At 40.6% G+C, this 26,505-nt stretch overlaps 1 protein-coding gene across 5 annotated transcripts in view; it reads left to right on the top strand.

The window, feature by feature from the left end:
- Window positions 1-26,505, top strand: part of LOC114275033 (disease resistance protein At4g27190) — an 85,887-nt gene that overhangs the window by 48,273 nt on the left and 11,109 nt on the right. For all 5 annotated transcript variants that reach the window (XM_082879350.1, XM_082879353.1, XM_082879349.1 and 2 more), the window contains one exon: window positions 537-923. In XM_082879350.1, coding sequence (XP_082735476.1) covers window positions 537-923 — 387 coding nt within the window. The remainder of the gene's footprint in view (window positions 1-536; window positions 924-26,505) is intronic.

Genomic DNA, 26,505 nt, shown 5'->3' with positions numbered 1-26,505 from the left:
TTAAAAAAATATTTAAATATTGGATATCATATTGGATATCATATTTCGAGTTCAAATAATTTGATTTGTTTTACCATCGTAACTTAAATAGATATCCCAAGAAAATGAATAAATTAAATAAGAAACTATCAATATAAAAAATTATCAAGGCGCCATGGTGAATTTTTAAAATAAAATTTTCTTCTTTTTCGTAGGTCTAATGCTCAGATCTACAGTATAATTTGCCTTATCAAAAAAATAACAAATAGGATTAAGGAACACAAATTATTTAAGGCAAATAGAAAAATAATGATGAATGATGGAAAACAATGTGAAGAGGTCATAACAAAAAGGTGCATAGTTAATAATTAAGCAATATAATAATTATTTGAAAACAATATGGAGATATGCAATTGTCAATTTGCTTGTCTATTGCCTTTCATTTCCACTCATGCATGATCAGAGCACGCATTTGGAAACTGTTACAATTATCAATTGTTGCTTATCCACAATTTTGTAACAGTCACTAACTACAAGTGTTGTAAATTACTTTACAGGTTGCTTTCCCCGTCTTGGAGAATTTGGAAATTTCGAAATTGCCTAACATAATAGGGATATGGGAGAAGCGATTACTCATAGCCTCAGAAAACGAATCAAAGTTCTGCCGACTTGAAGATTTGGAGGTTTCTAATTGTGAGAAATTGGTTCATGTGGTTCGGTTCAATATGCTCCCACGATTGCAAAATCTGAAAAGATTCAATGTCGAAAATTGTCCAAAGATGGAAGCAATAGTCGCGGAGAAAGAAAAAGAAAAAGGAACCACCAGTAATGAGATCATCGTGTTCTCTCAACTAACAACTCTTAGACTTTCTGAGTTGGTGAGCCTTAAAAGTTTCTACAACTGGCCTACAAGATTTGAAGCACAACCCTTGTTCAACCACCAGGTTTGATTTGCCTAATTTATTTTATTAACCTTGTCCATGAGAAAGTGTGCACCCATAAAAAAAAAAAATTAAAATTACTTTTCATTTACAATTTTAAATTCGAAACTTATTTGAATCTTCTTTTTCTATCCAAATCCAAATAAAAGTAAAATAATTTGATGGCGGACATGCTAGGGGCCTACGATGGAAATTATAATATTACGCAAACAAAAATATGTATGAATTCTTAATTTAACACTATATTTTTATTTTGAATATGAATCTTAATATGATTTTATTTGGCTAAAATTTTGTCCAAAATTGTAATTTGCTTAATCTTGATTTGGAGTTCATTAAAAAATTATTTAAATTTTGAATATGTAAAAAAATATTTAAATATTGGATATCATATTTCGAGTTCAAATAATTTGATTTGTTTTACCATCTTAACTTAAATAGACATGCCCAGAAAATGAATATTAAATAGATATGCCTAGAAAATGAAGATAAACTAAATAAGAAATTAACTATAACGGTTCTAGTTTAGACCTGACCTGTTTATAGTTTGGATCCGGGATTCTTTTTCTTGAATAGTTGTTCATATCTTCATTCATTCTATTTTTTCTTGAGTTTGGTTGTTTGGATGTTGTTATTGCATCTGGCGTTGGTTGGAAGTTGTTTTTTTTCAATAGAACTGTTGGCCAGATTTTGGTCAGTTATCTCGAGCAGTGCTTTGTTCGCTTGAGCTGTCTTTGAGAACTTCCCGTATTAGTCAGCAAAGATACTGGGAGGGTAGTGTTTGTTGCTTGAGCGGTGTTTGTTACACTCGAGCGGTCTTGGCTCGAGCGATCCTTCTTGTTAGGTCCTTGAGTCTTGTCAATCCTGCGAACAAACTTATGATTGTGTTTTAAATTTCTGTGCTGTTTTGTCTTGCTCGCTCGAGCGAAAGAGTCCTCGCTCAAGCGAAGATTGCGTTTGGCAAAAACCTGAAAGGGATGAATGTGCGCTCGAGCAAAGAAGTGCGTCTGCATAAAAACCTGAAAGAGTTGATTGTACGCTCGAGCGTAGGTTGTGTGGCTCGTGCGAAGCCACTTATAGAAATCACGCGAGATAAGGTTCTTGCTCGAGCGAGAGAAGCTTCGCTCGAGCGAGCTTCACAGTCTAGGATTTCTATAAGTATTTGTTTTACTCCAAAACTAGAATTAGGTTTTTTAGATCTACTTTGAGGTTTTCTAAGGTTTTCTTCTGGAGTATTTTTGTGAGTTTTCCTTGTTAAATTGAGTGAGTATTAAACTCATGAATTGACAAGCACATATCAAGGAGATTGATTGAATACATACAAGATTGTTATTCTTCGGTGGATTCCGAAGATTCAAACATGGAGTTTCAAAGGAGTTTGATTCTGTACGTAGTTGTTGATTTGACAAGTGAAGTTGTGGATTCAAACTTCAGATTAATCAGTTCCGAGACGAAGGCTTGGTGAAAGAGTTACAGAAGGCTTGAAGACAAATTGACTGAGTTGGGTAATTTGTGTGTTATCTTTGTAATCTTTCTTTCTTCAGTAGTGGATTGATTAGTGGCGTTTTGCCCGTGTTTTTTAATTTCAATTGAAGGTTCTTCAATTGTGGTTTTTTCACGTAAAAATCGTTTGTGTCGATTTATTGTTTATTTCGAAAACAACAGTCTAAATCACTTTCGTAAGTGCTTGATGATTTAGATTGTGTGTTTTGAATAATTGAGAATTGAAATATTTTAATCTTGATCTAGTCACGAATCACTTAGGATTTTCAATTGGTATCAAAGCAGGTCACTCTTTGTTTTTATCAAAACTTTAGGAGTGTGATTTTTTTGTGACTAGTGATATGGATTCAATTCGTGAAGGTTACTCGACCCATAGACCTCCTTTACTCGACGGTACAAACTATTCTTATTAGAAAGCTCGTATGAGAGCGTTTTTAAAATCCATCGATGAGAAAGTTTGGCACTGCGTGATCTATGGGTGGAGTGAACCTATTGTCACCGTTGATGGTATTGATATTCCTAAACCCCTTGATAAATGGGACATTACCGATTACCAAAACTCGAGTTGGAATAGTAAGGCTCTCAATTCCTTTTTTTGCTCCGTCACACCTGAAGAATTTCGTCGTATTTGCACATGTGAGGTAGCAAAAGAGGCTTGGGACATTCTTGAAACGATTCACGAAGGTACTACTTCTGTCAAAAGGTCAAAACTTCAACGTCTCACCTCCGCCTTTGAAACTCTTTTTATGCGTGATGGTGAGACGTTTGATGACTTCTATGCAAAACTTAGTGACATCGTGAATTCCTGTTTCACACCCGGTGAAAAAATCCCTGAAGCTAAAGTTGTTGGAAAAATTTTGAGGTCTTTACCCGAGAGGTTCCGCTCAAAAGTGACAGCTATTAAGGAGGCTCAGAATGTTGATACCCTCAAGCTTGATCAGTTGGTTGGAAACTTACAGACTTATGAAGCCCATCAGATTTCAAAGAAAAAACAAAAAGATAGTGTGGCTTTCACTAGTGCTCATGAGACTGCAAAAACTTCGGAGATTGAGTTTGATTTAGAGTCTGAGATGACGGCTATATTTACTAAACAGTTTAAAAAATTTCTGAAGAAAAAGAAGCCTAATCTCAGAGACTCTATTTCAAAAGACAAGAGTAATGAAAAACCCAAAACTTTTCCACCAAAACTTGCTTCAAAAACTGAAAAGAAGATTGTAAAGGGGCAAGGGGTCAAGTGCTATGAATGTCAAGGGTTTGGCCATATTGCCACTGAATGTCCTTCGAAAAAGAATCGAAAGAAAGTCTACACAGTGACTTGGGATGATGAAAGCGGGTCGGAGCAAGAACCTGAAGAACCTGAATCCGGTGAAGACGGGGATAGTGCTTTCATGGCATTTTGGTCCACTTTCACTCAACCTCTTCCAAAGCCAGCAGAATTAGCTCGTGGTCAGAACCTGCATCATGCTCCCACCTTTGATGGGAGTAACTACTTGTATTGGAAGATTAGAATGAGGGCGCTTCTGAGAGCTTTCGATCTAGAAGGATGGCAAACCATTGAAGAGGATGTTGAAAGTGTTGACAATCCAAGCAATCAGAGAGTTTTGACTACTATTCATGGAGCAATTTCTGATGAAGAACATCAACGGGTTGCTCACTGCACAAAGGCTAAAGATGCATGGGAAATTCTGAGCCAATTTCATGAAAGAGGAGATTCATCTTCACCGCCATCTATCACCTTTCCTGCCTTACTTGCTGGACTGGATGAGGTCAAGGAGAATGAGGAACAAAAAGAAGATGATGAAACATCAGAAGACAATGATGAGATTAATGGTGATGAACTACAACAAGCTTACGAAAAGCTTTACGAGGAATCTCTAAATTTGTCCAAAATCAATGACAAACTCTCTCTTAAGCTCAAAGCATGTGAAAGTGAGAATGTCAAGCTAAAAGGAGAACTTGCAACAGCAAAGCAGAATGTCATAGAGATCTCTAGTGACAGGCAAGACCTATGTGGGAAACTCCTATCTTGTGAAACTAAAAGGAATGAACTCCTGAAAGTGTATTCTACATATGAAGAGAAGCTTGAAAGTCTTGAGATGTCACAAGCTACAATTGAAGAGTTAGTTTGTCAGAAAGATGAAGAACTCCGAATTGCTAGAGCCAAAATTGCCATATGGAACAAAGGTTCCAAATCATTAGAAGACATCCCCGGGTCTCAACAAATGGGTTGTGACAAAAGTGGGCTAGGCTATGGTGCAACAGCTCACAAGGGACAGGCCTCTACATCACATGACCTGAAGACTCAAGCAAAGGGAAAGTTGAAGGTAGACCAGCGTGATCCCTCTCTTCATCCACCTAAAGGGGGTAAGATCAACAAAAGGGAGGTAAAACCTGTTTTTATTTGTCATCACTGTGGTAGGTATGGCCACATTTGTCCGTATTGCTTTGAATTGTTTGGTAAGGTGTCTCAAAAGGGTAGAAATTTGAATACTTTTTTGGGCTAGAAGACAACCTTACATGTCTAGGCGGAATACCAAGATTCATGAGGGTGTTCACAACGCCAAGACATTTACCAAGACCATAAGACCTGATTTTATTAAGACCAAAAAGATTTGGGTGAGAAAAGATGATTTGACCTGTTTAGTTGTTCACACTGCTCTAAACGCACGCGACTTACACATGTGGTATCATGATAGTGGGTGCTCTCGTCACATGTATGGTAACAAATCCTACTTCACCTCTCTTGACAAATATGAAGGTGGAATTGTTACCTTTGGAGATAGTGGCACTTCTAGAGTCATTGGTAAGGGCTCTATAAGTGTACCTGGTCTTCCCAAGCTTGAAAATGCTTTACTTGTTAATGGTCTTAAAGCAAATCTTTTGAGCATTAGTCAAATGTGTGATTCCCATCATGAAGTATTGTTTTCAAAAAATAAATGTGAAATTTTGGATAAAAAGGGAAATACTGTCTTGCATGGGGTTTGCACATCTGATAATTGCTATGAGATTGTTATTACTAATGATCTCACTTGTCACTCAGCCATCATAAGTAACATTGATTTGTGGCATCAAAGATTAAGTCACATGAATTTCAAAGACCTAACTAAGATAGCCAACAAAGAGCTTGTGAGAGGAGTACCTAAATTGGGTAAGAATTTGAATCATGTGTGTGGACCATGTCAACTTAGGAAACAAACCCGTGCCCCTCATAAAAAGGTGAACAACTTTACAACCAAACGTCCTCTTGAATTGGTTCACATGGATTTAATGGGTCCTACTCGCACTGAAAGCATCGGAGGTAAAAGATATATTTTTTTAACTGTAGATGATTTTACTCGATTTTTGTAGGTAAATTTTTTAAGGGAAAAATCTGATACGTTTGATGCTTTCTAGGCTCTAGTTCTTAAAATCCAAAATGAACAGGGTGTTTCCATTGGGCATATCATAAGAATCCAAACTGATCATGGTCGTGAGTTTGAAAATAGTTCGTTTTCGGATTTTTGTGATATGCGTGGAATTAAGCATGAATTTTCTACACCTATTACTCCACAACAAAATAGAGTTGTTGAGAGGAAGAACAGGGTTGTTTAAGAGATGGCTAGGGTCATGCTCCTTAGTAAGAAACTTCCTCCAAAGTTATGGGCTAAAGCCCTAAATATTGTTGTTTATGTCATAAATCGCGTGTATTTAAGGCCCAACACTTTACAAACTCCATATGAATTGTGGGAGGGATTGAAACGTAATGTAAAATACTTCAAAACTTTTGGGAGTAAGTGTTAGATTTTCAAAGATAGAGAGCCTTTGGGTAAATTTGACTCTCGAAGTGATGAAGGTATTTTTCTAGGGTATTCAACCACTAGTAGGGCTTTTCGAGTCTATAACCTACGAACTTCTTCTTTAATGGAATCAATCAATGTGGTTATAGATGACACAGGTCTCCCTACTCTAGCAACAAATGAGGATGACAATGGTGAGTCTCCAATCTTGGATACTGAACCACAAAGTCAAAGAGAAGCTGAGGTCCAAGCACATGAAGTTGAGACAACACCATCCTCACAGGCAAGTAAAAGTCCAAAGAGTGCACAAAGGGACATCACTCCTGACGCTTCTGTCGCCGCAAGTCCTGAGTTCAAACCATCACCAAGGGTGAAACTGAATCATCCAGCTCAACAGGTGATTGGAAGTGTATCGGATCGAATGAAAACCCGAAGACAGATTCGGGATGAGGTATCACATATGTGTTATGTTTCATTAATTGAACCTAAGAATTTTAAAGAGGCCTTGCTAGATGATAGTTAGGTCAATGCTATGCATGAAGAATTAGGCCAATTTGAACGTAACAATGTTTGAACTCTAGTTCCTAGACCTAGAGACATGAATGTGATAGGTACCAAGTGGATCTTTAAAAATAAATCTGATGAGAATGGTATTGTGGTTAGGAATAAAGCCAGGTTGGTTGCTCAAGGCTACACATAAGTAGAGGGTGTTGACTATGATGAGACGTTTGCCCCAGTTGCACGTCTCGAATCTATTCGTATTTTACTTGGTGTTGCATGTTTCCTTGGCTTCAAATTGTATCAAATGGATGTGAAAAGTGCCTTTCTGAATGGGTACTTGAAAGAAGAGGCATATGTTGAGCAACCAAAAGGGTTTGAGGACCCTAAATGTCCAAATCATGTCTACAAGTTAGACAAGGCTTTGTATGGGTTGAAACAAGCCCCTCGGGCTTGGTATGATAGACTTACTACCTTTCTTCTTGATAATGACTTTCAAAGGGGTAGTATGGATAAGACTCTATTTGTGAAACATACTAAGTCTCATATTCTTGTTGCTCAGATTTATGTTGATGATATTGTATTTGGATCCATCGCTGATCATCTTGTGAAATATTTTTCAGATTTCATGACACATGAGTTTGAGATGAGCATGATGGGAGAGTTGTCTTATTTCTTGGGTCTTCAAATTAAACAGTCTCTTTCGGGTATGTTTGTTTCTCAGACTAAGTATGCTAAAATTCTTATGTCAAAGTTTGGTCTGGAGTCTGCCAAACATGCTCTCACTCCCATGAGCACCAGTCTTCACCTTTCCAAAGATTCATCTGGTATTGATGTTGATCCTACGCTTTATAGGAGTATGATAGGGAGTCTTCTTTACCTCACAGCCAGTCGTCCTGATATTGCCTTCAGTGTAGGTGTTTGTGCCTGTTACCAAGCCAGTCCTAAAGAGTCTCATCTTTTTGCGGTCAAACGCATCATCAAATATGTGAATGGGACATTGGGGTATGGGGTTTGGTTTTCTACTGATACTACAGTTGAAATTACTTGTTTTTCTGATGCCGACTGGGCAGGGTGTGCTGATGATAAGAAGAGTACATTCGGGGGTTGATTTTACCTTGGGAATAATTTGGTTTCCTGGCATAGTAAAAAGCAAAATGCCGTCTCTCTTTCGACTGCTGAGGCTGAGTACATAGCTGCAGAGAGTTGTTGTGCACAAATGCTATGGATGAAGCAAATGCTTCATGATTATGGGATAGAATAGAACACTCTCACACTTTTCTGTGATAACACAAGTGCCATAACATTTCAAAAAATCCTGTCCAACACTCTCGTGCCAAACACATTGACATTCGTCATCATTTTATTCGAGAGTTAGTAAAAGAGGGCCTTGTTGTTCTTGAATATGTTCCCACTGAGCATCAAAAAATTGATATTTTTACAAAACCCCTTGATCTTCTTTGGTTTGAGTTCCTTGGAAAGACCTTGGGTGTCATGCTCGATCACTAGAGTGTTACTTGTTTCTTGAGTAGGTGTGAGTGTTTGGCTTTATGTGTGCTTGGATGCTATAATCTCTTTGTCATTGATCCCTATTTTTCTTGCATCCAACTTTATATGTACACTACTCATGCTGCTTACAAGATCACATTGTTCTTTGTTCATAGCTCATTTTGAATGTCCATGCTCATTAACCTTATGATCTCATTCTGTACACATCCTTGAGATAAATTGTTGCAGGGGTTTCCGCACAAGTGATCAAAGTTCTCTATGGACTACTAACAGTGTTTCTTATACTTTTACAGTGGAATTGACCGATACTAGTATATCATGGGTGATGTTGAGTCTCATAACCATCTACCATCATTTTTCACTTCCATGGTTTCTTCCTCAGTTCCTTGAAGTCCGGGCATTAGGAAAAGGCTACCTCAGAGGCACGATCCAGGCCATCCTTTTTGATTTCATTCTTCTTTGGTTTGGTTTTCATACTCTTGAGCGTGAATGCTACCAGTGAGTGCCCACAAGAAAGAAAAGTTAGAAAAAAGAAAAGAAAAATAAGGGACTCATTGTTTGAGGGGGAGCCTCCATTTTTACTCAACAAATACCCCGTGATTCTTAGTGGTTTGACTTTTCTCTGTAATGTTTAGTTACTCTTGGCAGAGGTCCAGCCATCCAATCACTACGAGGATTAACTCTAGTTCAGTGGCCTCTCAAGGGCTGCACACACACACTTTCATTTTGTGAGCTCTCATGTTGATTTTTGAGTTGTACATTCTCATGAAGCTTATGATCATTGATTATATTTTATCTTCTTTGCTCAAGATCACAAGTGTCATATTGTCACAATTGCAAGTCTGCAGGTTTCATGGTTTGTAGATTATTTCATTTTAGTATGATTTTTGGCTAAATTTGATAATTTACTTGTGTTGCAGGTCTCGCTTCATGATATTGAGTATCTTATTTTTTTTGTTTTAGAAAAAAAAAAGTAGTTTTTTTTTTTGGGTTTTGTTTTTTTTCTCTTCTTCGCTCGAGCGATGGAGTCCTCGCTCGAGCGTACTTCTGCTGCTGCGTTAGACCTGAGAGCGTGCATTTTTGGCGAGAGCGACAAGTTCTTGGCTCGAGTGACCCTTTTTGCACATAATTGTCCTCACTCGAGCGAGAGAGCCTTCGCTCGAGCGACCTGTCAAGGTTTAAATACTACTACTGTGTCTCTTCGTTTCATTTTTTACCCTCTTGAGTTTTGTTTGTTGTCTCTATCACTCCCATCGGGCGTTTACTCTTCCATTGTTGCTTCATCACTTGGATTTCCCTCACTTTGGGGGTGTTTGTCTTCATTTGTCCTGCATCTTCATTACTAGGAAGTTTTTTTTGGTTTTTGTTTTATTTGTTATTTTGTTCTCAGTATATCACTGTGTCTGTTTTGTTTTTGACTTAATGTCTAGGGTTCTTCATTATTGTTTTTGGTTATTTCATCATGGTTTCGTGTCTCTCTCTTGCATCTAGGGTTCCTGATTTGGCGCATTTTGCTAGTTTTTTTTTAGGGTTTAAATTAGGGATTTTTTTTTCCTAAATATATTGACCTGTGATAATGTGCTCTATTTGCATTGCATTGCTGATTGCGTCTTTTCATCTACTGTTAATGGTTTTCATACATTGCTCCATCTGTGCTTGTTAGCTGTTTTTCTAACTCTGGTTATCATTTCATTTATATTATGCTAAGGTTATGAGTTCCCCTTCTTTTCTAACCATGTTGGACTAATGTGTTTTGTTGACTACTTCTGTTTTTTCTTGGGGGTTTTCTGATATGGTTATTGGGTGTCTTGTGTTGTGGGTTACTGGGTTCTGTGATTGTCTTGTTTTTTTTGGGTTGTCTAGTCATGGCTGAGCCCTCCAAGCATCGTAAAACCACAGTGTCTCGCCCCAGTTTCAATACTGAAAACTTTGAGTCCAAAGAAAAGTCCAGACAGTTTAAGGAATTTTATGTCTCCAGGAAAGTTCATCTGGAAAGGAATGTCTTGTCTAGTGTCTTTGAGTTGCTCCCTATCCGCTCTTTGTTTGACTCACAAGGGGGTGATCAAGTTTTGGTCTTTTCCGGGCCCCAAAATCTGAGTTTAGTTCGTGAATTTTATTGCAACATACATTCTATTCGCAAAGAAATTCCTTCCCCCTTTCGCACTTAGGTGAGGAAGAAACCTATAGACATCACCTGTGACGTTTTTTGGTCATTTCTTGATCTTCCCGAAGTCCCAGATTTTTGGTTTCCTCTCCTTACTCGTTTTGGTATTGACTTTGATCAAGTTGCATCTGAACTTTGTGGTTGTAACCGGACTTGGTTCGCCGGGGCACTCATTCAACAGAATGAGCTTATTCCTCGGTTTCGTCTCCTTAATATCATTGTGTGTGCTAATCTTCATGTCACCACCCATTCTTCACACATTACCCAAGATCAGGGTTATGTGTTGTATTGCATCGATCACAGGCTTCCCATTGATCTCCCGGCCATGATAATTTCCAAAATGATTGCGGTTTATGAGGGTCGTAAGTCTTTGGGTCTTCTATATGGGTGTTTCCTTGCTCATTTTCTCTCTTCTCTTGGTGTTCCCACTCTTGATGATGATGAGTTTGCTCATTCTATTAAACCCATCACCAAGTTAACCGTTTCTCAGTGTCAAACACATGTAAAAGGGGGTGTGTCGGGGGTTGGGATATCTGATACAGGCGATGATCCACTCGTAGAGGAGGAGGAGGTTGATGCAGACACAGCAGGTGCACCTGATGTACCTGAGATGCGTCCTCGTTCATTTCGTGGCCAGCTGCAGTGGTTTGAGCAGTTCGTCACTCGTTGCCTTGATCAATTGGATGCCCGACTCGATACTCTTGACGGCCGACTTGATTAGCAGAGTACCATGCTTGCTCAGATTCTTTCCATACTTCAGTTACAGCAGCCATCTTCCTCTCATTCTTAGTTTTTGGCCTATGATTTTCTGGATAGTTTTGGTTTATTTACTTGGATAGTTTTTGTGAAGGTGCATATGACTGTTTTTTTTGGGTCACTCCTGGACCAAAAAAGGGGAGTATGATTTTTGGGGTATATGTTTGGGGGGTATATATGTTTGGGATACTTATATGCTTTTGCAGGCAGGATTTATCTTTTTGGGGTGATGTATATGGGATACTCATGATGTTTTTGCAGGCAGCACTTGGACTTATGGGCAACATGTTATATTGTTTATATTGGAATTTAAGTTGTTAGATGTAGATAGTTATGTTTGCTAAGTCTTGATGGTTTCTTATGATGAATAACAATTCTCTCCAAGTTTATGTTGTGCAGATTGTTTATTTTGTGCAGATTGTTTTCCCATCAAGATTGGTTTGGTAGTTGTTTCCTTTTCTGGTTTTATAGTTGGTTTGTTTAGTTTCTTCATTTGTTTAGGACATTGTGTTAGAAAGTTTTGTCCGGGTATTGACAAAGGGGGAGATTGTTAGGTCCCTGAGTCTTGTCAATCCCGCGAACAAACCTGTATGATTGAGTTGTAAATTTCTGTGCTGTTTTGTCTTGCTCGCTCGAGCGAAGACTGCGTCTGGCAAAAACTTGAAAGTGATGAATATGCGCTCAAGCGAAGCTTGTGTGGCTCGAGCAAAAAAGTGCGTCTACATAAAAACCTGAAAGAGTTGATTGTACGCTCGAGCGTAGGTTGCGTGGCTCGTGCAAAGCCACTTATAGAAATCACGCGAGATAAGGTTCTCGCTCGAGCAAGCTTCACAGTCCAGGATTTCTATAAGTATTTGTTTTACTTCAAAACTAGGATTAGGTTTTTTAGATCTACTTTGAGGTTTTCTAAGGTTTTCTTCTGGAGTATTTTTGTGAGTTTTCCTTGTTAAATTGAGTGAGTATTAAACTCATGAATTGACAAGCACATATCAAGGAGATTGATTGAATACATACAAGATTGTTATTCTTCAGTGGATTCCAAAGATTCAAACGTGGAGTTTCAAAGGAGTTTGATTCTGTACGTAGTCGTTGATTTGACAAGTGAAGTTGTGGATTCAAACTTCAGATTAATCAGTTCTGAGACGAAGGCTTGGTGAAAGAGTTATAGAAGGTTTGAAGACAAATTGACTGAGTTGGGTAATTTGTGTGTTATCTTTGTAGTCTTTCTTTCTTCAGTAGTGGATTGATTAGTGGCGTTTCGCCCATGGTTTTTGATTACAATTGAAGGTTCTTCAATGGTGGTTTTTCCACGTAAAAATCGTTTGTGTCGATTTATTGTTTATTCCGAAAACAACAGTCTAAATCACTTTCGTAAGTTCTTGATGATTTAGATTGTGTGTTTTGAACAATTGGGAATTGAAATATTTTAATCTTGATGTAATCACGAATCACTTAGGATTTTCACTTCTTATGCTTGAGCGGTTAGCCTCTGTCTGCAAAACTTTTGAGAGGGTGTCATTGTTCGCTGGAGCGGTAACTTGCTCTGCCGAACAGTCTCACTTTTTGTGTTTGGTTGCTCGAGCGATGTTTTGGTTGCTCGAGCTATCTGCGCGTATATCAGTCTGTAAAAGTCACTTTTTGGATCACTTTTTCATCTCTTTCTCTCTCTAAACATTTCGAAAACCTAGATCTACTCTCTCTCTCTCTCTCTCTTTAAAACTCACCTTTAAACCTCAAATACACCCTCGCCCTTTGATCTCTTCACCATTGTCCTTTGGAGAAAAAGGTAGAGCTCACTTAGGGCTTTATTTTAATCTGAAAAGTTTGTGTTTTTGTCAACGTTGAGTTTTGGGGCGTTTGGGCTTTCTCCTCTTCTGGAGTTGAGGTAGGGATTTTCTTAACGGTCTGCATGTTGTTTAGCTTCATTATATGTTATTTTTGTTAGTTATGAGTTTTCAAAAAAAAAAATGGACTTGGATATATATATATATATATATATATATATTTATTAATGCACAAATTTGGGAAATAAACACTTATTTTCAGTTGTGGCTTTGGATTGATAACCTAGTGGTTGTTGTGTTATGTATTTTTGAAGAAAATGTTTGGTTTTAATGGGTTTTCAAAGGTTAATAAAAAAACTAGGGTTTTTGATGCTTTTATGAAAATGAATGGAATTAGAATCGTTATGGGATTTTGGTTGAAATGAGGTTTGGTTGAGAAAAGTTTTGGAATCATGAGACACATGAGGAGTGTGAATGATGTTTTTGGAATCATGAGATTTTTGTATAAATTATTGGGATTCCGATTTGGTTATGATTTTGGAATATTATTATTGTTGTTATCTTTTAATTAGAGATAATTGTTTTGGCAACTGGTGGAGGGTTGTATTGATAGTTGTAGAAATTGCATGTGGATTAGGGAATGGAAATATTTACAAATCATACATTGCATTGTACATATCATGAATTTGCAATTGAAGATTTCAATGTTTCGAAAAATGTATTATTGTTTTGAGATACATGTATTGTATCATTGAAAGGGGAAATAAAATGGTGAAGCTATGAGGGGGTGTTAAAGTAGAATTAAGTTGGCTTGTGTGTCCTTTGTGTAAGACCTAAAATCCGTGTGGTAGGTGTCGAGCCTTCTGGTTAATACCGATAAAAATGGCAAAGTGACTTGTATAGTTACTATTATGAACACTGGCTCTGGAGATTTATTCATTATATTTACCACTTGATTGTTTGGAAAGAATATTGTTGATTTGGAAAGATGTTTTGGAAATCTTGCATTACATTGTTTCAAAGAGGGAAAATTGCATGTTTTATCATGACATTTCATACATCTTATGACATTGTTATGCTTCTTTTATGTCATTAAGTTTATTTCTATTGGACTTTATGCTTACCCTACGAGGGAAACCACTTTTAGGTGAACTGGTGTGCCTCTGCCAAGGTGATGTCTTGGGAGGGCCTTGGAGCTTGAGGCTCGTATTCATTGCTTTCTTGGTTATTGTTGTAATTTAAGCCACGGGCTTCTTTGTATTGAGTTGCAACTCATTTGCTGTAATAGGGCAACGCCCTAGAAATGTGTAGGCTTTAAGGCATTAACTTCTAATAATTTAGTTTTATTCATTATGGGTGCAATTCATGTTGTAGAACTAAAAGAATGTATTGAGGCATGTGTTGGGAGCGATGTTGTATAATCATGTTGTTGTTGTGTTCTGCATGTTAGCAATTTTATAATGGAGTGGAATGTCTATTTATTTTGGGACATTACAACTTGGTATTAGAGCGTGTCGGGTTAGAATACTTAGGGTACGTGGGAAGTGGTTCTTACCACAACTGGTTTGTGGCTAAGCACTTATGTGGAATGCATTGTGTTTTTAATGCTAGAGTGTATGAGATTTTGTTGGGGGGCACCATTAGAAGTGTGCTAAATTTGTTATGTTTGTTTTGATTAGGATGTTTAGGCAAGGAAGTGACGACTTTCCTCCTTCCACCCAGGAAGAATTGAGGAAGCAATTTCTGGAGTTGCGCCAAGGTATTACACCTTTGGCACAATTTGAGGCATGGTTTACCAAACTATCGCGGTTTGCTCCGGAGTTGGTAGAAACTGAGGAGCTCTATTGTGCAGAGTTTGAGAGTAAGTTATGTGATGATGTTTAGGGAATGATTGTCGGGTCTTGGCATAGGAATTATCGTGTGCTTGTGGAAACGGCGGCCCACTTGAAGGCCTCAGTCCTGGTCATGGGGCACGGTGGGGAGGAGGCCACATCAGCAACTCCTACAATTTGGAGTCGTGGTAGACCTAATAAGAACCAAAGGAGAAGGGAAAAGTTGTTGCCCTAACCAATAGTTACACTAACGAGATCATCTAGCCAACTAGGACTTGGGGTGATCGAGTGCTCACAAGAGGAGCAGTCATTGGGATCCTTAACAGTTCAGACTTCGAACCAGACACGTATTCGGGGACCACCTATTTGCTATGCGTGTAATCAATCAGGTCATACTAGGCATTTTTGTACGCAATCATGGACTTCTTTGGGTGTTTCGCAATCTAGTCGGGTTCAACCTTATCTGTCCAGGCAGGGGCGATGCCAATACCAAAATTGAGTAAGCCAGTTTTCAAGAGCCTTTGGATGGTCGAACTTTTATCCTCAGAGTGGGAAGATTCCTGTTTGTTTCAAGTGTGGCCAGCTGGGTCACGTCTATTGCTCTTGTTCTTGGCGTCAGAATTCTGGAAGTGTTTCGAGGGTTGAGAATGACCAGTCTCGACAGTCTGGTTAGAAAGGTGATAGTGGTGTTGGCGGAGGGATGGCTGTTTTGGGTAGTTAGTTTTGGTTATACCTTGTTTTGTGACTGGAGGGCAAATGGTTGTAAGTATTATGTGATCGTTTTGTTTTGTAACCCGTAAAGTGTGGAATGTTGTAATATTACGACTTTTGTTTATATACGTATGTATGGTGGGTTGTTTATTTTTATGAGTTAGGTAGTGAGTTTGAGTTTTCCTTAATGTGATGAGTTGTGGAATTTGGAAATCTTCATATTGATGGGTATGAACTATTGCATTTTGACTTGGGAATGTGATGGTCAGAGAGCCTTATTTTGACTAGAGATTGTTTGCTATGTTAAATAATTTGTGTTTGGTTGAAATTGATTTAGAATAGGTGGACGTTAGAGTTGGTTATGGAAGACGGGTATTTTGAGGGTCATTGTGACTAGTTGGGACATTGTGAGGGTGGAGTTATACCAGTGAGTATGTTCAGTTTAGTTGATGTTGGCTATTGGCTTAGGATAAAAGTATGAGTTTTAATTTATTACAGTGAAGGCTTCTTGGGAGAGTAGGATGGTTGTGTCTTGTAGTGACAGGAGCAGTGTTACTGTCAGATGCATGTGGATTGGTGTGGGTAGTGAGCCTATCATGAACCTTATTGGTCTTCAGTGTGGTGTGGTGTGGCTGTATGTGATTTGCGTTGGAGGGTGTATATTGTTCTGCGAAGGGGAGTTGTTTGTTTTGGCCTCGATAAGTCCACTTCGAACTTAAGAGGGTGTGGGAGAGGTGGTAGAACCACATATAGGAGTGTTTGGTGTTGTAATATTGTTGTTTTGGTGCTAAGAGAGGAGAGTGGTTGCATAGATTAAGTGTTTGAGTCTAATGGGTCGGTGTAGGGTAAGGTGTTGTTGTTATCATACCAAGAAGTGAGTTAGATGAATCAGTGTCCTTAGTACATCTTTAAGAATTCCTTATCAGGTCATTAGGAGTTGGTAGTATTGGTGATTGACTTGAAGGTGTCTTGAGTTTCATTTTTGGAAATTTCTTCCTAGTCTATTAAGGGCAGTTAGTTTCGTTTTGTGGTAGTTATCATATATTGGCAGTATGCGAGAGTGTGTTGATGTGGTTGGTTGTGTGTTTCTTGTACTAAATGTAGAGTCCTTTTTGCAAGCTTTTTCTGTGGAATATGAGTACTTTGTATCTGTGCAGTGAGGGTTGTGATCCCGGGATGTTGACTCCTTGTTTGATTAGAATCAAGTGGTATGATAGTTCGTAGTAGAGCAGTTCATATCATAGGTATATTTTGAGTTGGGTGGTAGTGAGACACTAGGAGAATTAAGGGAAGTATTAAAAGAAATTATAAGAGCTGAGTACGTGTTAAAGTGACCTTTTGTCCTAGGTTAACAGGATCCTTTGTAAGTTCGAGATTGAGTGCAAACTCCTTTCTTTGGCTTGGTTAAGTTGTCATTTCTTTATAAGAACGTGTGGATGGTTTGTTAGTATTTGAGCGTTTAAACCCCTTCATGATTAGTTAAGTTTGAGAAGTGTGAATTTTAGGTTCATGAGGTGAAATTCTAAGAGGCGTTGGATTTGAGGGAAGGCGGTGAGTTGAGGTAGTGGATGATAAGGAGTTCAAGTGTGTTGTTATTGAGGAAAGTCAATGTAGTGACCGATACCTAGGGTAGAAATTTGGCACAGTGCATAGTGAGTGTAGTCCTTTCTTGGTATTCTCATGAAGCGGGGCGAATTAATCCTCAGGTGTTTTTAATCTTGTGTATATCTTAAGATCATTTGTTCAGAGTGTTATCCGCGTATGCGTTTTGATCAGTGTTGTTAGTCCTTAGGTGGAGACGATTGTGGCAGCTTGTTTTGCTAGAAAGGGTGTAGTTACGGGTGGTTGATGGATATCATCGTTGTGGTAATGGAATGTAATTTTCGGGTGATTTTCTATTGTTGTTTAACTTTTTGTTGTCATGTTTGATGTGTTCTATTTCTATGTCGTAACAAGATTACCATTTTATTTTTGAAATGATTGTGTCATTGGTCGAGTGATGGTTGGGAGTGTTATCAATTGAAGTCTTTTGGAAAGTAAATTGGGAACTAAAACTTTTCTTGTTGGAAATTTAGTTATTTTAAACTGGTAGTGGGTTTGTGTAATGCACCTAGGTAAAAAGGAGATTTTGAATTTGTGTGGGCGGGTAGCCCGAGGTTGGTTTCGGGAGTTGTCTTGTAGATGTTGTGGTTTGGGTCTTGGCGTAACTGTGGTGTTGTTTTTGTGGCAAACAAGACAAACAGGAACAAAAGTTTATGATGGGTCTTGGTTGTTTTCAATTCCAGAATTTTGGTGTGCCTGTTGTGGCAAGCTTTGTTTATATAGTAAAAGTTGTAACTTAGAATTCATGATGGGTACTAGGAATGGTTTTATTCTCTTTTGTGTGTGGTTGTGTTCCTCGGCGTAGTTGGGTTATTGTGGGTTAAAATTTTTCCTTTTGAGAGGTTTTGCTTTGGAAATGTCTACGTCGTCATGTGAACGGAAAGATGATGATTTTGAGTGAATATAGTATTTAGGGTGGTTTTATGAGTGGAGGTGCTTTTGGGTTTGAAATAACTGAGTGTGATGTGTGTTTGAATTTCCTCGCTCGAAGTGTTATTTGTACCTTGTTACGTGTTAGCGTCGTAAGTGATTTTGATGAGTTTCCTTGCGTGGTTATAGCTTGAATTTCATTTTACTTTATCGCATTTTACTTTATCGCATTACTATTGAGAAGGAGGTGGTCATGGTTGAGTAGTTTGTGGGGTTATGGCTTTTGGGAAGCATTGTTATGGTTGTGATTGTGTATGTGCGTGTTGTGGCGTTGTTTAAATTTCAAGGACGAAATTCCTTAAAGGTGGAAGGTTATAATGATTTTGGTTTAGACTCAACTCGTTTATTGTTTTGGATCTAGGATTCCTATTCTTGAATGGTTGTTCATATCTTTATTCATTCTATTTCTTGTTGAGTTTGGTTGTTTAGATGTCATTGTTGTGTTTGGAGCAGGTTGTGAGTTGTTTTTTTCAATAGAATTGTTGCCTAGATTTTGGTCAGTTTGCTTGAGCGGTCCTTTGTTTGCTCAAGCGGTCTTTGAGAACTTTCAGTATTTTTGCAGTTTGCAAAGATACTGGAAGGGTAGCCATTAAGATTAATGAATCTACCCTTGCCCCGTTATGAACTAGAACGCTGAATGTCAGTGGCCTATGGAGTGCGGGCATTGATGAGGTCGCCTCGGGAGTGCGGTGCAGTCCTGAGTGATTAAAAATGGATTAGGAGATTCCAATTGTGTGTCAAAAAGTAACTCAACTCTGTCCGTCAGACGTGGCCGGAGGAGTGTGAATGTCAACTAGACTATTCTTTCACAGTAAGGGAGTGGGTAGAATGCTGGCTGAGCTGGACTCAGTAATGAATCGAGGTGGCGACCTCCCCGTATAGGAGGTAGGGCATCTGCAGCATGTGAGAAACGCCACTCTCCATGTCGACGAAGCAGGTCATCGAGGAAGGAGAAGCGCCAACGGGAGAGCTCCTTTCGTTCGCGAAGTCAGGCCAGTGAACCACCACGCCCATTGAGCTTTTCAGTTTTCGTCAAGAACAAACCGATGACGGAGGCAGACTCCATCATCTGCGATCCGAACGTGGCAGTTGAATTCACACGACTGAATTTTCCGCCAGAAGTCCAGTAGTCGATGGTTGGTCGACCTGACTTCGAGGTGTTTCGAGAGGGCCTTTATGGAGCGGTGTAAGGGCTGTACACCGCCTATGAAATCGGCATGCGCCTTTATGCTGCGCGGCGTGAAATAGAGAAGAAAGATGAACGTATTCGAAATTTAGAAGCTCGTGCGGAAACGGCTGAGCGTGAGTTGAGGAAGGTCAAAGCCGCTCAGACACAACCAACCGGACAAGCTAACCTGATTGTGGAAGAAAGGGTGACTCAACGGCTTATCAGTTATGCACTTGCCGACCGTGATACGGTGAGCATGTTTGCGATGGAGGTCGTAAAGGGCAGGGCTTATGAAAAAGGCTTCCATGATGGCCGGAAAGTTGGGATAGAGAAGACTAAGAAAAGCTCACCACGGCAGAGGCTCTCCGAGAAAAAGGTGTTGATTCGGTGTCGACATTATATCAGAGTTGTCACTTTCCCTTTGAGGCTTTTGAAATTGAGAAGAGCGATGACGAAGGGGAAGCCAAATAGAATTTAAACATATTGTAATGCTCTATCATAGAGTAGTAGCGAATTATGCATTATTAATCTAATAAAGCGAATTATTTGACATGTTGGCATGTTATTTCATTTAATGTGTAAACATATTATCAATCTTTTTCTATCTTCCATCAAATGCGTTTATGCTTGTTAATTACATAGTGTAGACACCCCATTTTTGACCGTCCTCAAGACTTGGACGTCACCGTTTGAACACTCGGTGATCATCCATGTTTGTGTTCGTTTGGAGTTCCCGGAGGTCTCGGCTACGCGCCTTGCCTCAGGATCTCCGAACTTGACCGTTTAGTGTCTGGTTTTGCACGAAACACTTGTGTTTTGCCTTGGAAGGGCAGGGAATGCCTTGTGAGGCATCCCCACACACCACCGGTTATGGCCAAAGGCCACCGGCTGGTTTTTGCTGCCACCGGCAATGTATATTGCCGGCCGGCACTATTTGTTGCCGGTCAGCACTGTTTAATGCCGGTCGGCACTCTTTTTTGCCAAAATGGCATCTTTGGCCGGCCGACTACTGTGCATCTGCTTTTGCAGGTATTTTAAGACAGCTGTCTTGCTTTTTGCTCCCCTCCATACACGTGTATGGAGGGATCTCCCTCTTTAGAAGCTTGTCTTGTAAGCTTTACAAGACAAAAGCCTCTATAAAGAGAGGTCTTCTCTCTTGTTGCAAGGGTTAGACACTTGAGACACTTGAGAGAGTTTAGACAGCCATTTTTAGGGTTTTGAGTTCTAGGGTTAGAAACCATACACTTTCTATCTCTATATCTCCCTCTTGTGTGTGTTTTAGTGTGTTTGTGTCTTACTATTGCACACAAACACATAGTGTTTCACCTTCACTTAGCTACTGAGGTTCTAGGAGGTTGGTTTTGAAGTTTTGGAGCTGTTTTCAACCTAAAAGGGGCTGTTGGAGCATCATTTGTGAAGGTGGTCTACAAGGGTGAGAAACTTCCCTTTTATTTCCCATTTTTGCATTGCTTTTCTACTTGCTTTAAAATCGTTTTTGAGCTTAGTGTATAATACAAAAAAGTTCTGTTTTTAGGCCCTCTAAATTGTTTGTTTAGAGTGTTTTGTGGTTTGAGGTTGTTTGACCCCTCTTAGGCCTTGAAAGGCCCCATTTTGTGTTATTTTATGCAAGTTTCGAGACTTTGGTGTTTGGGCCTCTTCACCACTGAAATCTTGAGGGATTTCAGTGGTGAAGATGGTGCCTTGAAGCCTCCAAAAGGGGAGGGCCATCCCTCTCCTTGTTGTCCTTGAAATGGACCATTTTTGGCCTCTTGAGGGAGCATCTAGCTAAGCTTCATGTTGACCATGCCTTGGCTATTTTTTGTGCCTATTATATCATAATATGCCTCTGTTTATTGTTGGTTTTGGTACACCATGCATGCTTAGCATACCTACCATGTAATGCCTTGTTATTGCCTTAACATGCTTTAGGTTGTTAGCCCTTGTTCAAGCATGTTTTAGGCTTAGTCTTGTGAAGCTTTTGTACATATTTTGCCATGTTTTAGGTCTGTCCATGGTTGTTTGGGTCGGATTTGGCATGCCTAGTATAGCCCCCTTGTATTCGAGCTTGTATGCTTCAAGTATGTGAATGTATAGCATGACATTTTCGCATTGATTTGGTGATTTGGAACCATCCACCATATCATTTCAGTCCCATTTGCATGCCTATATGTTTACCTTGGACGTATCTTTAATGCTTTAAAAGCTTGTGTAGTATGCTCCATGTTTTGGCCATTGCACATGCCTTTGAATTTGAGCCACTTAGATGCCATCTAAGAGTCCATTTTGCATGGTCTAGGTCTGTCTTGAACCTATTTTAAGTCCTCTTAGCCTTGTGAGGCTTGGTTGGCTTGGTCATGGTTCAAGTCCCTTTGACTTGGTTCAAGTACTTGGACCATTTGCATGCTAATGTTTAGCCTATCTTGTTGCTTGGTTTGACACCATCTTAACATGATTTTCAATGCTTACTTTGCATGCCTTTAGTCCACATTATGCCTCTTTCAATTGTGTTTGAGAGTTGTCTCATTTGTGCCTAAGCATTGGGCCTTAACATGTGCATGCGTATGTGTGTATTTGGTCCCTTGTTCTGGTCCTTTTGGCTACTGTTTTGGGCCTATTTAGAGCTGCCCAAATCATGTATAAGTCCATCTTTTCATCCATTTGCATTGCCTCATGTTTGCTTGTATGCTTGCATAAGTGTCTTGCCATGCCATGTTGCATCCTTATCTTGTATGCCTAGGTTGCATAGCATCTCGCATGCATGCCTTGTTCCTTGACTTGGTGATAGGAATTGGGCCTTGGTTTGTTTGTTTGGTTTGCATTTCATTTGACATGAAAGTTGCATACTTGATCACTTGGGCCATCATGCATGGAAATGCGTGATTGGTGGTCCGAGAATCGAGACACATGCCCCTTTGAGTCATTACCATGATAAGGGACATGATTGGTGCATATATGCCTTGAATTGTGCTGCCATGCTTTGCCTTGCCCTCTGTTGCTGTCAATTGCAGATTCTGCAGGAACACTTTGCCGACCGGTAGTTCCCAGTGCCGACCGGCAATCCTTTCTCTGCCGATGGCTTCACCAATGGCCGGTGACCACATGCCACTGTCGGTGGCAATCCCATTCAGCCGGTGGTGTTCCCCAATGTCCAAGGAAGAAGTCCTGAGGTTTTGGCAGCCTCCAGAGGAGTAAAGGAAGGAAAACAGAGGCAGCCTATGCATGGCGGTGTATTTCCGAGCAGGATCGAGCATGCATTGCATCGAGCTCTTTCCCTGGGGCGGTTTATCTATTTTCCTAGCTTAAGTTAATTTGCTTAGCTGATTAGGAAGTTTGTAATATTTAATTAGCTTGCGTAGTTAATTAATTTGTATTATTTATTTGGTCCCTCCGAGCGAGGGAAAATTTGTAATAAGTGTGTGTGAGTGGTGTGTATGTCCTCCAATCCCCACTTCTTTCTTCCCTTTTACTTACCTGCTTTGATGGTTAGTATTAGGGCACGCTTAAATTAGCATACCTCATGCAATGCATGCGTGCATTCATTCATTTGTCTTACATGCATTAGGCTCGGTACATCACGCTAACTGCATTTGTACTTCAATTCGAAATTGAATACGTGATAGTTGATCGCATTTCACATGCCATGCTTAGGTTAGCCGGGCCTACTCGAATTGCATTTTTGCATGCGATGCATTAGCCATTTTTAACATGAACTAGGACATGCATGTTTGCTAACTAGTTTATTGTTTTGGCACGGAGTACTATGTAAGTATTTTCCTGCTTTAGCATCTCGCATGAGTGTGAATGCTATCATGACAGCATGTTTACCATGTGGCTAAATGCTTATGTGATAAATTGTTTGAATGCCTGTGGGTGAAGGTTGGATTGTTTGAGTTGGAAAAACTCGTTGAAATCTGCGTTTTAGCCTACTTACGAGTAGCAAATTCCAAAGCGCTTTTCAAAACAAACGGATATGCAATGCTTGTTTCCAAATTAGGCAATCTAGTCTATACTTGTTTGCTGTGTGTATAACATAGTAATTCTAGGCTAATCACCAGAATAAGAACACATAACGTTTTCAAAATCGGATATCATGGTTAGTAGAGGCCGGTCTTCGGACCGGGCGAGAGGGGGTGCTCATAGCTGACTTTCCCCGATCGTACCCATGCTCCCGAGCCGAGATAACTCCGGTGATGACGGACATGTGGCCTTCGGCACCGAGTCAGGGTTTCCTAAATTCCCCCCATTTTAAAATATTTAGGTGGCGACTCTGTATCTGGCAAAGTAGTCCATGTTTGGCACTACTTTTCAAAAAATCAGTTTCTCAAAACGATTTGCCAGATTTGGACTCTTTGGTTCAGATTAAGAACCGTGACACAAATCGAGTCCGAACTGTAGCGGGGGCCCCTCGCGGGCGCGTCTACACATAGGACACGTGTGTCGAATTATAATGACAACTCGACCCAAAAGTGTCGTTCAGTGATGAGGCTCCGAATTCGAAGTCATTTTAACTCGGCCAGTCATGAAATCCACGACGGGCATCTGAATTCGGTGCAAACGTGACCTGCACGGATGGGGCTTCGAATTCAGAGGCTTTTTTGTCTTGGCCACTCGTGACATGCACGGAGGGCGCTCCGAATCCGGAGTCTTATTCAGCCCAAACGTGACCTGCATGGATGGGGCTTCGAATTCAGAGGCTTTTTAATCTTGGCCAATCGTGACATGCATGAAGGGCGCTCCAAATCCGGAGTCTTGTTCGGCCCAAACGTGACCTGCATGGATGGGGTTATGAATTTGGAGACTTTTTAATCTTGGCCAATCGTGTCATGCACGAAGGGCGCTTCGAATCCGGAGTCTTGTTCGACCCAAACGTGACCTACAAGGATGGCGCTCCGAATTCGGAGGCTTTTTAATCTTGGCCAATCGCGTCATGCACGAAGGGCGCTCCAAATCCGGAGTCTTATTCGGCCCAAACGTGACCTGCACGGATGGGGCTCCGAATTAGGAGGCTTTTTAATCTTGGCCAATCGTGTCATGCACGAAGGGCGCTCCGAATCCGGAGTCTTATTCAGCCCAAATGTGACCTGCATGCACGAAGGGCACTCCGAATCCGGAGTCTTGCTCGGCCCAAACGTGACCTGCATGGATGGGGCTCCGAATTTGGAGGCTTTTTAATCTTGGCCAATCATGTCATACACGATGGGCGCTCTGAATCCGGAGTCTTGTTCGGCCCAAACGTGACCTGCACGGATGGGGCTCCGAATTCGGAGGCTTTTTTGTCTTGGCCACTCATGACATGCACGAAGGGCGCTCCGAATTCGGAGTCTTATTCGGCCCAAACGTGACCTGCACGGATGGGGCTCTGAATTCAGAGGCTTTTTAATCTTGGCCAATCGTGTCATGCACGAAGGGCGCTCCGAATCTGGAGTCTTATTCGGCCCAAACGTGACCTGCACGGATGGGGCTCCAAATTTGGAGGCTTTTTAATCTTGGCCAATCGTGTCATGCATGAAGGGCGCTCCGAATCTGGAGTCTTATTCGGCGCAAACTTGACCTGCACGGATGGGGCTCTGAATTTGGAGGCTTTTTAATCTTGGCCAATCGTGTCATGCACGAAAGGCGCTTCGAATCTGGAGTCTTGTTCGGCCCAAACGTGACCTACACAGATGGGTCTCCGAATTTGGAGGCTTTTTAATCTTGGCCAATCGTGTCATGCATGAAGGGCGCTCCGAATCTGGAGCCTTATTCGGCCCAAACGTGACCTGCACAGATAGGCTCCAAATTCGGAGGCTTTTTAATCTTGGCCAATTGTGTCATGCACGATGGGCGCTCCGAATCCGTAGTCTTGTTCCGCCAAAACGTGACCTACATGGATGGGGCGCCGAATTCGGAGGCTTTTTAATCTTGGCCAATCGTGTCATGCACAAAGGGCGCCCCGAATCCGGAGTCCTTATTTGGTAGACTTTTGAATTGAGTTTCACAATGAGTAAATAGCAAACTTTGTATTGCAAAAGCGAAATGTATACATGGTGAATCACTCAAAACAGGTATCATGCCCCACAAGTTGGGTTCAATGATAGAATTTATGCAAATGCGAGGAATTCCAAGGGCGTGGCAGATTCCTCCTAGACATGTCTTTGAGCCGATATGCCCCTGTTCCCGTGATTGAGTCGATCTGATAGAGGTCGTCCTAGTTGGGACCCAATTTTCCATCAGCCGGATTCCTGGCAACTGGAAGCACTTTCTTCAGGACCAATTCGCCTGGTACATAGAGGCGTAGCTGAACTCGTTGTTTATACGACTTAGCGAGCTGCTGCTGGTATCGTGCCATAGACGCAAGGGCACGGTCTCTTCGTTTTTCAATCAGAGTTAGATCCAATGCCAACATCATGTCATTTCGGCCCATATCAAAAGCTTTTGATTTCAAGGTTGGGAGGCTGATCTCCATGGGGATGATTGCTTGATTTCCAAAGCACAAAGCGAATGGCGTTTCCCCAGTGAACCGTATCAGAGTAGTGCGATGAGCCCACAATACACTCGGCAATTGTTCGACCCATCTGCCTTTAGCTTTCTCCAGCCTCTTCTTGATGCCATCCAAAATGGCTTTGTTGGAGGCTTCGGCTTGGCCATTACTCTGTGGATAAGCCAGGGTGGAGAAATAGGGCCGAATTCTGTACTTACTGCAAAGCTCTCAGTAGACACCACGATCAAACTGGGTACCGTTGTCAGAAATAAGTTCCCTTGGAATGCCGAATCATGTTATGGTATTTCTCTATACAAAACGCTTCACATTGTTATCTCGAATGTGTGTCAATGCCTCCGCTTTGACCCATTTTGGGAAATAATCCGTCGCGACAATCAAAAATCGCTTGTTGCCCGGGGTGCGAAGCAATGGTTCGACGATGTCAAGTCCCCATTGGACGAATGACCAAGGACTGGTTATAGAGCTTAACTCTTTAGCAGGCAAATGGGTTAAAGGGGAAAACTTCTAGTATTGTTCACATTTCTTGACATAACATTCGGCTTCAGCTTTCATTTTCGGCCAATAATACCCCTGAGTCACAGCCCGATGAGCCAAAGAGCGCCTGCCAGAATGGGCACTGCAACTTCTTTCATGTATTTCAGCTAGGAGTTCCTCGACTTTATCTGGATGGACGAATTCTAGGTATGGACCGGAGAGTGATTTTTTGTAGAGCTTTCCTCGCGGATCCAAGTAGTATTGCAGTGCTTTGTTTCGCAGCTTGTGCGCTTCTTTCTTATCCGGCGGGAGTTGTTCGGAAGATAGGAATGCAGCGATAGGGTCCATCCAACTCGGACCTAATTCTATGACATTGACCTGGACAGCCTCAGAAGGG

Source organism: Camellia sinensis, chromosome 7, assembly GCF_055761805.1.
Source record: "Camellia sinensis isolate YWXY chromosome 7, ASM5576180v1, whole genome shotgun sequence".
Lineage (NCBI taxonomy): Eukaryota > Viridiplantae > Streptophyta > Magnoliopsida > Ericales > Theaceae > Camellia > Camellia sinensis.
Note: the sequence above shows the minus strand (reverse complement) of the source record. Positions and strands in the feature narration are given on the sequence as shown.